The 14,215-nt window shown below is 52.2% G+C and overlaps 1 protein-coding gene across 1 annotated transcript in view; it reads left to right on the top strand.

Annotated features, from left to right (window-relative positions):
- LOC142245308 (uncharacterized) overlaps positions 1 to 14,215 on the top strand; it is a 452,975-nt gene that overhangs the window by 124,047 nt on the left and 314,713 nt on the right. Inside the window, exons 11-12 of the mRNA XM_075317926.1 lie at positions 2,328 to 2,510; positions 2,667 to 2,819. Of these exons, the coding sequence (XP_075174041.1) occupies positions 2,328 to 2,510; positions 2,667 to 2,819 (336 nt within the window). The remainder of the gene's footprint in view (positions 1 to 2,327; positions 2,511 to 2,666; positions 2,820 to 14,215) is intronic.

Below are 14,215 nucleotides of genomic sequence, written 5' to 3'. Positions count from 1 at the left end.
ATAGATAGATAGATGCGATAGATAGATAGATAGATAGATAGATAGATATATAGATAGATGCCATAGATAGATAGATAGTTTGAAAGGTAGATAAATATATAGATTGTAAGGTAGATAAATAGATAGATTGTAAAGTAGATAGATAGATAGATAGATGGATAGATTGGAAGGTAGATAGATCGATCGACTCCATAGATTCCAATAACAGATAATGAGAATATTAGCATGTCTGATATTTTGATTCCTATTCTACTGTGCACTTGCTCAAATAACCCTAACTATGTATGTATACCCAAGGGACATTTTTCCACCAGACATTCTAAACCAAGATTCCTGAAAGTCCCTTTAATAATTCACCACTAAACAATGTTATATTAAAATAGCACCTTAGGGGTGGTGTAATATGCTTGTTTTTTTAATATACTTGCATTACAAATGTCTTCTTCTTCTCTCTACACTATCTAACTGCTATTGTCTTTATTTGGCAATATCCTCTCTGATGACGCTTCACTTGAAATCCTAGTGCATGCAGCCTCTATACCCTCCTTGAAATGAGGCATCATCAGGGACGTAGAGTTCAAGGGCTGGGCTAGCCCCTGCTCTGTTACTGTGCAATGTGCAGAATGACAGCGCACTCTCTGTTTTCAGAACAGATCTGCAGTAATGAGCCAGCAACAGAGCAGTGTTAGAATGCCCAGCATACAGAAACCAGCGCTGCCCCTGAAAGTGATGACACTGGTCTCTGCATGATGGGTATTCTAACACCACTCTGTTGCTGGCTCGTTATTGTTGATAACAGTGCGCTGTCATTGTGCACATCACACAGTGCACAGAGCACAGGGACTAGCCCAGCATAAAAAATGAGAGTCACTGTTGACACTTCATTTCAGGGAGGGAACAAAGGCTGCGGCAGATATGCTTCGTTTGAGTTTCCCAGCATGCACTGTTCATTAGAGAGGAAGTACGGAAAAAAAATAGAGTATGTGTACCACCCCCACGTCAGCAGCCGGGGCTGCTCGGATTCAGACCCGCAGTGGCTCGAGGGGCGTCCGGATCAGGGGGGGGTCGTGCGGCCACTCGAATAATAAAGGAGGGAGGTATTTACAGTGGACGGTGTGTTGAATAGTTCATGACGCCACCCGTGGTGTGTGGTAAGGTGGAGTAGCACCGCTGCGGCTGGGAGTACCCAGTGGCGATAGAGTGGGCAGCCAAGTGTTTAACCCCTCCACAGGTAGGGGGGATGCCCCGGGACTTGGTGATGGTGGTGTGACGTGCCGTTGGGGAGATAGGGGTCACTTGCGTACTCACTCAGTCCATAAAGCTGACACCAACAACTTAGTAAACCAAAGTTCTGGATACTGCTGCCGCTGAGGGGGAGCACGTTTGAGTCCCGTTTATGCTGATGTTGCCTGTTGATCTGTGACCTTTCCCCTTTTGGCACCTTGTGTTCTTCTAATTGGCCCCTATAGCTTGAAACTAATCGGGTCCCGCTCCCCAGTATGGCTAACTGAGGGAGCTTGCTCTCAGGGTTCACGCTTGGGATTTCCTGGACCGTATGTGTGGAAAGTCCTATCCCCCTCATTGCACTAGTACCCCAATTTTGGAGCGGGTGGAGAGCGGATCTTGAAGGCTCCGTTCTCGTCGGGTAAATTGTCAGATTGCCTGCAGCTACTCTCTGACCCAGGGTCCTCGTACCCTGACATGCCCTGGCCTCTGCCCGGTGATGGTACAAGGCCGCTGGCTGTCCTCCACAACAATACCATGCCCCTTGTCACGATCCACTGCGATCGGGGTTCCAGCTCCTACCAGGCCCAGACCAACGTCTGCTACCTAGTACTTCCAAGGAGCCCGGCTCCTGACCTCTTCTCTCCTTCACCTCCAACGCTACACAGTCTCTCCCTGACACCAACTGACTGACACTCCTGACCTCCCCTTAACCAACCCCCCCAAGTGGGCGACCCTATTCCACTACAGTCCACTGGTGTGTCTGGTAGGTGTGGTGCAGAGTGTTCCTAGGATTTTGATTAGCTGGTTTTGGAAACACCATTGGTTAGGGACCCCTAACCAAGGAGGAGGTGGATATTGCAAGGAGGGCAGATTGCACAATACCCTGTGACGACCTGATAGGCCAGGGCATCACATATGTATTATATGTTTTGCCATATCCATCAGTAAACCAAAGACAGTCTTATACAGCTAATATATGACTTATATACTATAACTTTGGTAGAGGCTTTGAACGATGGACCCATAAAACATTTTCCCTGGCAGAAGAGTATGGGCATTTTTAGTTTACTTTAGCATTAATTATGGATTGTGTATTCCAGATTTTGTTGCAAGACCCAGGAGCTGGACTGAGTGTATACCTGGCCATCACCTCCATGGTACACCACTTTTGCTTGGCCAATAGAGGCTGTCATGAGCTCCTGGAAGTACAAAATGTAATGAATATTTTGCAAGAACGCCTGGGACATAACTGTACGGCACAAGACCAAGAGGAAATACAACAGGTACATGGTAATATGATCATGGATATACAATATTAAAAACAGTCAGTGAAGCCTAATTGTGTGTTATATGCATAGTGATACTAAAATGGAATCAGATTAATTATTACTTTGGAACATTTGCAATATTGTATTATTTTGTTTTCTCTTTTTGTCTAGGTGCAGGGTTTTTTAAAGGCTATAGGAAATGCTGGAAGGGCTGCAAGTTCACTAATACCTACACTTAGCTTGTGTGCGCTCTTGAAAACCAATCCTGAAAGTACAAGGCTGGCGGCTGTGGATGCATTTAGGAGGATTCCCTGTTCCGCTAATGTAAGTGTCTGCAACAGTCTCCTCCCTCAAAGTTACAATTTAGAGGAGAGGCAGGGAGATGTGGGAGAGCACAGTGCAGTCTTTATCATCGCAGTCACTGACTATGCAGAGCACAGCATCAAAGATGAGTTTGTATATAGCATTGTGCTTTGATCGGGCAGCAACAGAGATGGCAAAGCTTACTTAATGATATTGAGCACTTTGTCATCTCAGTTGCTGCCTATGCACAGAACAACAGTCAACTCATTTTGATTGCTGTCCTCTACATAAGAACCTGTGGCACTGAATGAGATGTCAAAGCAGCCACTGGCTGACTGCCTCCATTCCTGTGCCGCTCCAAGAACAAGCAGCAATGGCAGAGGGTGTGAAAGTTTGAACTTCTTTGGAGTTTGGTGCCTAAGCCTTCTGGAAGAAAGTAAACCTTATTTCTCCCAGAAGCTGCCGGCTTTCAGTCATACAGGTATGACCACTCGGTACACCATGAGTGGCAGCTTTGTAGCACATTGTGGTATGTTCACTGACAGCTGTCTCTGCAGTGCATCAGTACAGAACATTATGGAATATGGAACATCACTCAGCACAGTCACAGTGAGAAGATGTTATCTCTGACAGTGACAGCATCAGTTTCTGCACAATCCTCCTCTTCCCCTGCTGTAACAGTTAATCTTTTAAGTTGCAATCTTTCACTTCCATCAATGACACCTGTGCATTTCTCTGCCTTAGTCCCCCTAAGCTCAGTACTTCGGAGGCTAAAGAAGATATCTCACAACAGCAATTTCTTCCCGTTGATTTATTAAATAATCTCTACTTTTGTATTCGGATAAGATGTTGCCAGCAGAGATGAAGAACATGACTCAACACAAAGTTATGTCGGTGGCTTTCTTAGCTATGAAGGAAGAGGCAGTGGCATCTAAGTTGGTGGTGGCACTTTGAGTCAGGGGAAGTCTAGAGGTGGGAATCAGGAGTAAAGGCAAGGTGCTGAGGACATTTCCTACATTCAGACAACTGTTAGCTGAGTCAGGGGTGATGATATTAATGATGATGTTGATCATGTTGATTCTGATGGTAATGATGATTATTGCATTGTGCACGGGACCTGGAACAAGAAAGGGGTGACAAAGAGGTAATGTGTTGTTGTCATCACAAGAGTTAGGTGGAGGCTTGGGAAATAAACAGCGGAGCTGGCATTTGTCCAAAAGATTTTGTGGGGCAGATCTGCTTCTTTTATGGTCAGCTCAGGAGCAGGTAATTCTGCAACTTTTGTTGGTGGAGACAGGTAAACACAGGGCCGGCTTCAGGTTTTTGTGGGTCCCAGGCAAAAATCTCAATGGGCCCCATGCACACGCAGACACGCACATACACAGATACGTACACATACAGGCATATGTACATATACATATTTGAAGACAAATTCACAAAAATACATATAAACAAACATAAATATATGTGGCGCCCTGGACTAGCCAGGTCGTCACAGGTAACATACATACACCCCCACCCCCATTAGACAGTAACATTAGCCAAACACAAAACCCTTGTTGCCTCCCTCCAGGGTCTGATGTCCACACCAGGTGGGGCGGAGCCAAGCGGTTGGCCACACTCACCGAGGAGTTCACAGGCCTCGAGGCGGGAAAAGTGTCAGAGTAGTTTTGGAGGTTGAAGTGTGAGGAGTAAAAACGTGGGTGTCTGGGTTTGTGGCCCAGGCACTGACAGCAAGGTTGGCAGACGGTGGTGGCCGTCTGCAGGAGTTGTGAAGCAACGCGGAACCGTAGGACCGGGGTCGGATGTTGGCCCGCCAGTACCGACCGAGGAGCGAAGTGAAGCCAGCACACACAGGCAGGGCCATCGGACCCCGACCATGCTTGGAGCCGCCGACAATAGTCAAATCCGAGTGTGACCGGAACCCCAGGGGTTCCCTAACAGCCAAAGACCCGATAGAAGGTAACCGCCCACACTGTGAGGGTATACAGCTACCGCCTAAGGCTAGAGACCCAAGGACCAGCACCTGCGGGCAAATGGGCTCCTCCGGCATCCATACACCGGGGAGCGGACTACCGTTGGGGATCCATCGTAGTCAAACAAGTACATCAAGGTGCAGGGAAAGACAGCCGCCATCACCTGTCTGGGGAGAAACACTGCAGCCGGCTGCGGGACCCGTCCATCCAGCCGTTTAGTTTACCGAGGACTTTGTGCATCTCTTGCTGAGTGAGTACACCCGTGCCATCCGGCACCGCGCCGCACTGTCCCTGCGACCCTGCACCTCACCAACCCTGCCTCCCCATCACAGCACCGGACCCCGGGACCACCGACCCCTACCCACGGAGGGGGGAAAACAACATCCCAGCTGCTCCATACCATCGCTCCCGGGATCCCCGTCACCAGCAGCGGTGGTGCCCGTCGTCACCACAACCCGTGGGTGGCTTCACGGACTGAATCCCCCAAACCAACCACCCCTTTCACTCACGGGCGAGGAGCGCCGCTCGAGTCCCCAAATCCGGCCCACCGCTCGAGCCACCGAGCAGCCGCAGCAGCGCCGGATCCGAGCGTGAGCGAGCGACCAGCAGCAGCGGCGGCGTCCTCCCCGCCCGCGACAACTTGGCGTCACGAACAGGATTGAACCCATATACTTACCAGTAGAAGTGCGCCTTGTGATCTCCGCCGGCGATGTTCGGCCGAAAATTTTGAAGCGCCGCCATCTTGGCGCGAAAATCTCCCGCTCAAGCGTCTTCTCCGAGCAGGGAAGGCGCGAAAGAGATGCCCCGCCCCCAACAAACGGAAGTGCTGAAGAGAACCAAGGGGGGGCGGGTGTGTGTCTGCCTAATGTAGCCGAGGCTATAGAAAGCGGGGACGCCAGGACTCTGCAAGATATCCCGTTTCTGGAGGCTGAGCAAGTAGGATGTCCGTCCCGTCCAGCAGGCCCACGCCCGGAACAGCGGTGTGAGTGGAGGCTCGTGTGGCCCAGTTAAGCCGCAGGCTGCAGACCCGGCTCCAGCTCCTGGTGCAAGAATGGGATGGTGGAAGTGGTGATGACCGTGCAGGCCCGTGAGGCGAAAGCAGAATCGGAGGAGCGGGTGAGTGACCCACGCCCCTGTGTCCCAGAGGGACCGGTCGCTGCGGCCGAGGGGCCCGGTCTGCCGTTGCTCAGCCAGCTGCGTTCCCCGCTGCCCGTATTGGTCAGCGCCACCCCGCTGGCTGGCCCGCTGCTCCCGAACCCGACCACAGATGACATCACTCCCGCCTGCGAAGATCCACCTGCAGGTGCTGCCCGTAAACGACAGCTTGCCCGGCCAGACCCGACCCCTACTCCCCTGGAGGGTGCCCGCTCCCCAAAGGGAGCCATCCAGCCCAGAGGTGGCCACACCCGAAGAGGCCCCAGCAGTCCACCCGGCCAGTACAGAGGTGGAGGGTAGCCCTCCTCAAGCCTGGAAGGTGACGCTGACTGCTCCCAAACTCCAGGCCTCGGCTGAGGCTGCGGAGGGTTGCCACTGCAAGGCAGCAAAACAGGCCGCGACACAGCGGTGCCCCTCCAACCAGAAGGTGCCGGTCGTGGCCCGCATCGGGGGGTACCAGCTGGGCCCAACCCCCGTGCTGGAGGAGCTGCTATGTTGGGAGCGGCAGCCAAGCCTGATGGGCCGGGAGACAGAGGCCCGGGAGAAAGAGAAGGCTGCTATCCTGGCCCGCACCGTCGAGGCAAAGGACGCTCTCCGGAGAGCCTCTCCCGAAGCTCGGGGCCCGATCTTTGAAGGTCAAGTCCGGCAGTTCTACCCCGGTGTGGATGGGGGTTTATTCACGAGCCCAGCCTGGGGGTCGAAGCGTTCTTCTCCAGGCGAGATGTGCACGGCCAGCTGTCCCAGGGCCATCCGGAGCGTGACCTTTGTGCGAGAGAGTTGGTCACATATACCTGCCACCTGGGAGAGAGGGGCTGGTTTGCCCTGGATGTCCAGAGAAGGGTGGATGTCCAGAGAAGAGTGAGCCATGATGATCACAAGCAGCCCCGATCGCCTCCTCCACCATACAGTCCTAGGGCGGATCCGAAGGAAGTAAGTGGTGATGGTGACCTCCAGTAAAGGCAGCGGTCCTCCGTTGCAAGCAAGTTGTCCCCTGTTGGGACCCTCAGCAGTTTAAATGAATGACAAAAATCAACCGAGATTTTTACCTGATTATCTGTGTGATTATTCCGGCCGTTGCCGGTAAGTTGTCCCCAGAGGGACTCTCTGTGTTTTCACCACCCACATGAGGAACTACTCATGGACATGGCCGAGAACTGGAAGGCCACCCACGAACTTGTGGGCTTGTAAATAGTTTTGTGGGATGGAAACCTTTGCCGCCTCCGGAGAGGCAGATTGGTGGAAGGGCCCGCAGCAGAGCAGGCTGGGGCCCGGCCACCACTAGGACCGGTGGCCATCCTCCGGGGGTCAGGGGTCCCCCCTGGATGTGGGGTCCCCTGAAGTGACAGCCGGGTGCGAGTAATCGTACCCGTTCCCGCTTGGGCAGTCTGAACCTGGACTGGGGTCAAGGGGTGCTACCTACTTCTTAGGGGCAGCATCAAGGCTAGGTTGCTTGGGTGGGAGAGCGGAAGACATCCGTCCATCCGTTATTATTAAAAATGTTTTTATATGTGCAACGTTTAAGTGTCCTAACAAAAATGCTTATGTTTGAAATGTTTACATGTTATTTATGTTGTTTTTACAGTTTTGAAAAAAAAATAAAACCGGTGATGGACGGGCAGCCCGCGAACGGTCTGCATTTCACCAAGGGGGAATGTGGCGCCCTGGACTAGCCAGGTCGTCACAGGTAACATACATACACCCCCACCCCCATTAGACAGTAACATTAGCCAAACACAAAACCCTTGTTGCCTCCCTCCAGGGTCTGATTTCCACACCAGGTGGGGCGGACCCAAGCGGTTGGCCCTACCCACCGAGGAGTTCACAGGCCTGGAGGCGGGAAAAGTGTCAGAGTAGTTTTGGAGGTTGAAGTGTGAGGAGTAAACATGTGGGTGTCTGGGTTTGTGGCCCAGGCACTGACAGCAAGGTTGGCAGACGGTGGTGGCCGTCTGCAGGGGTGGTGAAGCAACGCGGAACCGTAGGACCGGGGTCGGGCATTGGCCTGCCGGTACCGACCGGGGAGCGAAGTGAAGCCAGCACACACAGGCAGGGCCATCGGACCCCGACCATGCTTGGAGCCGCCGACTATAGTCAAATCCGAGTGTGACCGGAATACCAGGGGTTCCCTAACAGCCAAAGACCTGATAGAAGGCAACCGCCCACACCGTGAGGGTATACAGCTACCACCTAAGGCTAGAGACCCAAGGGCCAGCGCCTGCGGGCAAACGGGCTCCTCCGGCACCGGGGAGCGGACTACTGTTGGGGATCCATTGTAGTCAAACAAGTACATCAAGGATCAGGGAAAGACAGCCGTCATCACCTGTCCAGGTAGAGACACTGCAGCCGGCTGTGGGACCCGTCCATCCAGCCATTTGGTTTACTGAGGACTTCTGTGCATCTATTGCTCAGTGAGTACACCCGTGCCATCCGGCACCGCGCCACGCTGTCCCTGCGACCCTGCACCTCACCAACCCTGCCTCCCCATCACACCACCGGGCCCTGGGACCACCGACCACTACCCACGGAGGGGGGATAACAACATCCCAGCTGCTCCATACTATCGCTCCCGGGATCCCCGTCACCAGCAGCGGTGGTGCCCATCGTCACCACAACCCGTGGGTGGCGTCACGGACTGCATCCCCCAAACCAACCACCCCTTTCACTCACGGGTGAGGAGCGCCGCTCGAGTCCCCAGATCCAGCCCACCGCTCGAGCAACCGAGCAGCCGCAGCAGCGCCGGACCCGAGCGTTAGCGAGCGACCAGCAGCAGCGGTGGCGTCCTCCACGCCCGCGACATATATACACAGTCATACACGCTGACATACATAAATGTATGCACAGTCATACACACTGACATACAAAGATACACATCATACATACACACACAGACACATTACAGATATTTTTAATATTGGGAAGCCGGTAACAGCCTCACTCACCTCCCCCGCTTGTGTCCCATCCAACTGTTTCCGGGTGTGTAGCTGTGCAGACCGTGCTGCTTGATTGCCGACACTTTAACAGTATGGGTATGCACAGTGCACACTAAGACTGCTATATATACATCACTGGAGACATGGGGGCTGCAGTCTATACATCATAGGAGGGGATGGGGCAAATACATGAAAAGCAAAGCTGGGGGCATAGATATCAATATAGTGAACACACATTACTGAGGGGCACACATGTTACTGGGGAGCATACACGTTACTGGGATGCATATGTACCGCCCCGCGGCCTCGGCTGCGACCGCCAAGCCGCTCGGGTCCGGGCTCGTGTGTCGGTGGCTCGAGCGCCTCCGGACCCAGGGGTCACGTCACTCTGTAAGGGTGTAGTGGCGGTGCACGCAGGGGTGATGGGGTAGTTGTGTTGTGAAGTTCGTGATGCCACCCACGGGTTGTGGTGATGGTGGACACCACTGCTACGGTGAAGGTACGGGGACTCCCGGGAGCGGTGTAGGGGCGCAGCTAGGTGTTGACCCCTCCGTGGGTATGGGATGTTGGTCTCGGGGCCCGCTTTGCGAGGGGCCGGGGTGCAGGGCGCAAGGTGGCGGTGCGGTGCGGTGCCTGGGGGCACTGGTGTACTCACTCTGATACAAGACACTGGAGGCGCTGGTAAACCAAACGGGGTGACGAACGGGGTCCGCAGCCTGCTGCAGTTTCTCTAGATAGGTTGGTAATGTCCGCCTTTCTCCTGCACCTGTATGTGATCTTGGCTACCGTGCCTGGGCACTGGTAGCCCGCTCCCCGGCGTATATGTGTCGTAGGAGCCCGTTTGCCCGCAGACGCTGGCCCCTTGGATCTCTGGCCCCTGGCGGTGGCTCCTATCTGGACGGGTTGGGCTGTTGCCTTCAATCGTGACTTAGGTGGAAATGAACCCCTGAAGTCCAGACCGCAATCAGTTGATTTGACTATGGTGGTGGCTTATAGCCTAGTTCGGGGTCTGAGTACCCTGCCTGGTGCTCCGGTATCCAGATGGCTCCCCGCGGTTCGGTTCTGGCGGGCCACTACCCTGTCCCGGTCCCTTACGGTTCCACCGGTCATATTCCCGGTCTCCTGCAGGCGGCCACTACCGTCTGCCTGCCTGACTGATCTGATGTCCTTTTCTCCAACCCAAGCCCCAAGTAGAACTGTGCTCCTCTCTCCTTCTTTACACTTTCTTTCTCTACTTGTGTTTTCCTGCCTCAGGCCAGCAGACTCCTTGGAGGGCGTGTCTATCTGCCTGACTCCGCCCACCTGGTGTGCCTGTCTGACTCTGAGGGAGGCAATCTGGTCTTTTGGTTGACTAGTGGTACCTTACTGGGGTGGGGGTGTATGTGGTGTGTGTAATGACCTGTGACCCCTGGGGTGTACAGGGCATCACACATACACATTGCTAGTGGGCATACACGTTACTGGGGGACATACACATTACTTGGGGGGCATACAGCACTGGAGGGACATACACATTGCTGGGTGTAAGTGTACATACAACAACACTACTGGTACATATGTTGCAGCATCAGGATGAGCAGCGTAAGGCAGTGAGATGACTGACAATATCATGCAGTAGAAAAACTGAAGCTTGTGTTACACTGAGATCCGCCATTGGCAGATGATGAGGTCACATTTCTCTTACTGAGGGCCTTTGAAAAGGCTACATAGTTTGTTAGCAGGGACAACCTAGACATCAGTGATTTCATTCCCTTCTTAATTTTATTGGAAGAATAGCAAGTTTCGAGTCAATCGGAGCCCAACGACGTTTCTCATGGCTTTTTCATAGGTCTACCTCATATGATGAATCATATTGTTTTATAAATGTCCCAAGTAACTTCTTGGGTCTTTCCTTGTGGTGTGTTGGGAACGAAAATGGAACATTATTAAATATTTTAGTGCTGTTCTGCCAAAAAAGTTTTGCCACTGAAGCGGGACTCAGAGCGTTAGCCGTGTGTGAGGTACTTGCTTTCCACATTCCGGCATGCTACAGAAAGATGGGGGTCCTGGATGTGTGTGTGTGTGTGTGTGGTGGTAGTACTGTTGCTGCTGTGCACACCTTCAGGTTCAGCCCTGTCATGCTCAGGGCAGCACCTGACCCCTTTATCCCCAAGATGAGGAAGCCAGACAAGTTTGTAAAAACAGAGCCCTTTTTACTGAAGAATAAACTTATGTACATAGGGTAGCAGATATTACACTTGTAGCTTTCTTCTGCGCAATACAGAGGCACATGCTTAATGGTTCTGGATGGTTTAAAAATACTTGTGAACATTTCAGATGAAAACCACGGCAATATGGATGACTTCATTCTTTAAGAAATTAACGTAGGGGAGGTCTTGCTAGCTACCACTCTACTAAATGCACTACTGGTCTGACCAAATCCACCTTCTCTTCAAGGCTGTTCCCCAGAGCCTAGTACACTACCGCTGCATTACAGCTGTTTCAGTACCAGAGTACCACCACTTGACTGCTTAAGAAAACTTCTGCCAGTGTATGTTCCTTGCTGACACTTGCTCCCTTGTGCTTGTCACACACACCCAAAGTTCTTCTTCTTGTGTGGATGTCCTTACTTTTCTCTCGCTTACCAACAACTACCCACTTACTGACTCCTAACCGGAAAAAGTCTCTTTAACTGCACTCTAGCCTCTCCCACTGTGGGCTAGTCCCAACTGTTAACTCCAGCTGTCCATGTTCACTGCCTGTCCCTGGGCAGAACACAGCTTCCTCACATGGTAATGTACAACATTAAGCAGGAAAACATTAACTCTATCTTATCCTATGTCCAGCAAATCCATTTAAACATCACATATCACAATTCACATAATATCAATAAGATTGGTGTCTTCACGGGAAAATGTGACAGCCTATCCACCCCCTTATACCACGACTTAAGAATTAAGGCATTGCTTCCATGGTTACTTATTCAGCAACATTCCCAATTTTTGATTAGGAGTGTTATTTTTTGCCCATTGATTGATTTAAATAATCCTTGTTCAAAGACTGGGCTACTGCAAAAGGCTGAGAACAAAAACGTATGGTCATCCTCAAATCCTGGCATCTGCGTGCATCGTTTATTAAATGCATGGTTAAAACAAGATTGGCGTAGGCCACAGGCCAAGGCAGCTGAGTTCTTAGTAGACCCCTGCAGTGGAAATGTTTTTTTTTCCTAGACTTTGAGGCAGTGACAGAACAGTCTGCCTGAACACAAAAGACTAAGATGGATATTTTAAGAACTTTTTTTTATTTATTATAAAAAGCATGAAAAATCAGTCAGTGCAATGTGTTACTAAATGAGCTTTGTGACGTATCAACCGGCTGTATTACAAAGGGCCGGTATGTTTTGCAGAAGCGTGGGTGCTCTGCAATGTGAAGTTGGCTGGGACCTGTGGTTCCACAGGATTGCATTACATGCAGAGCCATGGAAGGGTGTGTGATGCTGATTACACACCCCTTACCACCTGTGGGGGTGGCTCCAGGGGTTAAAGCAATCCTGTCTCTGAACCTGGGTGGAGTGTGTCTAAGGCAGTCTAGATAGAGACTAGCTCCAGACGTCCAGTGTGTGGACTGGAAACAAGTGAGAGCAGAGCCGGGAGCTCTGGGTGTTTCAGCCTGTGCGGAGGCTGAACACACGGCTCTGAAATTGAGTCTGAGGTGAGTGCAGCCAGGCCAGGGCTGTAGGGCCAAATCTCTCCGGAAGGAGAGACAGACAGGGGTCTGCAGAAGGCCCTGGGTGCTGGAAGGAACCTCGGCTAGAGCTGTACGCTGGCAGGTGCCAGAGAGTGGGGAAGTTGCTAAACTTCCACTATGGACTTGTAATGGACTGGATGCCAACGGTACGTGGATCGTTTATGTTTAAGAGCAGTTTATGCTGAGAGTGTTTTTACATAAACTGCCGGAATTGTTCTAAAGAAACTGTGTGCATATGTTGCTGAAGCTACCTCACACCACTGCAAGCGAGTGGAACCCCCACGTTGTAGGGCGCAACGTTACATATGGTGGAGAATGCGGGCATGCGGTCTGGTTGCTAGGGGCAACACAGCCTGGTTGCTAAGGGCAACGGCCTAGGACATATTGCTGTGGATCGGTGGGTCCACGAAAATCGTGTCGGCGCACTCAAGCAGTTGGCGGTGGATCGGTGGGTCCACGAAAATTTTGTCTGCGCACTCCAGCTGCTGGCGGTGAATCAGCGGGTCTGCAGGGTTCTGTGCTGCAGTGGTGAGAGACCAGTGACTGGAGGCCAGCCGGAATTGCGAGGCCCTGCTTGGTGAGCAGTGATACACCACAGGCTGGTGTTCCTGGTTGTACGGGTGGTACAACCCGGAAAGGTTAGTGGTTCTCTAACCCCCCCCCCTGTCTTTGACCACCGGGTATTACCCATTGGAGCGCCCCTCCTGTGCTTTTTTTTCATTACAGCATGGAGGGGCTCCTGAACCAGCTGCTGCAGAGCCAGCAGCACCAACAGCATGTGCCAGGAGGTCCAGTGACAGCAGTGGGGGCTAAAAGCCAAAAAGAGGGAATGGTCCCTGCGGACGTTGTGGAGGAGCTGTACCAGTTCCTGGTCCAGGGACAGCAGGAGCTGTCAATGTGTAGCGATGTCGCAGCCATGGACCAGTTTGAGCGTTCCCTTCAGGGGCCAGTATGGACACTGGGTGCCCAGGGAGACAAGGGCAAACGGTGTGAACTGGGGGCTAAGGACATTGCATGGAAACCGCAAATGGGGGTGGAGTCCCATAAAGGGGTGGTTGCCCATAAGGGGATGGAGTCCCAGAAAGCGGTGGTCCCCCAAAAGGGAGCGGAGCATCCCAAATCGAAGGGTGAAGTGGCGCAGATGGACTGTAGCCAGGGACAACAGTGTTCATGCCACAAGTGTCCTGTTTGCAATATAGACCACCCATCCGACAAGAAGCCACGTCTGTGTTCCGTGGAAGTGGATGGGGAATCTGTAACAGGAGTCGTAGACTCAAGGAGCTTGGTGACCCTGGTGAGGGCCACCTCTGATGTCCACTTGATTCCTGGAAGGAAGATCCACGTCGGCTGCACCCACAGTAATGAGACAGAATACCCGGTCTTCAGTGTGGTCATTAAGACAGCCTGGGACAGTGGTTCTCATGATGTTGGTGTAGTCTCAGATTTACTGCACCCAATTATTATAGGTTGGGAATCTAAATTATTTGTGCACTTGTCGAAGCAGGGGGACGTATACGGTTGCTTGTGTAAGAGCCGGAACAGCCCAAAGGAAACCCCACCACATTGGGAGGTGAAAAGGGGTCCTTGTTGTGCAGTTATGTGTGGTAAGGAGGAGATAGCACCTCCTAAAATT

This window comes from Anomaloglossus baeobatrachus, chromosome 7, assembly GCF_048569485.1.
Source record: "Anomaloglossus baeobatrachus isolate aAnoBae1 chromosome 7, aAnoBae1.hap1, whole genome shotgun sequence".
NCBI classification, from domain to species: Eukaryota; Metazoa; Chordata; class Amphibia; order Anura; family Aromobatidae; genus Anomaloglossus; species Anomaloglossus baeobatrachus.
Note: the sequence above shows the minus strand (reverse complement) of the source record. Positions and strands in the feature narration are given on the sequence as shown.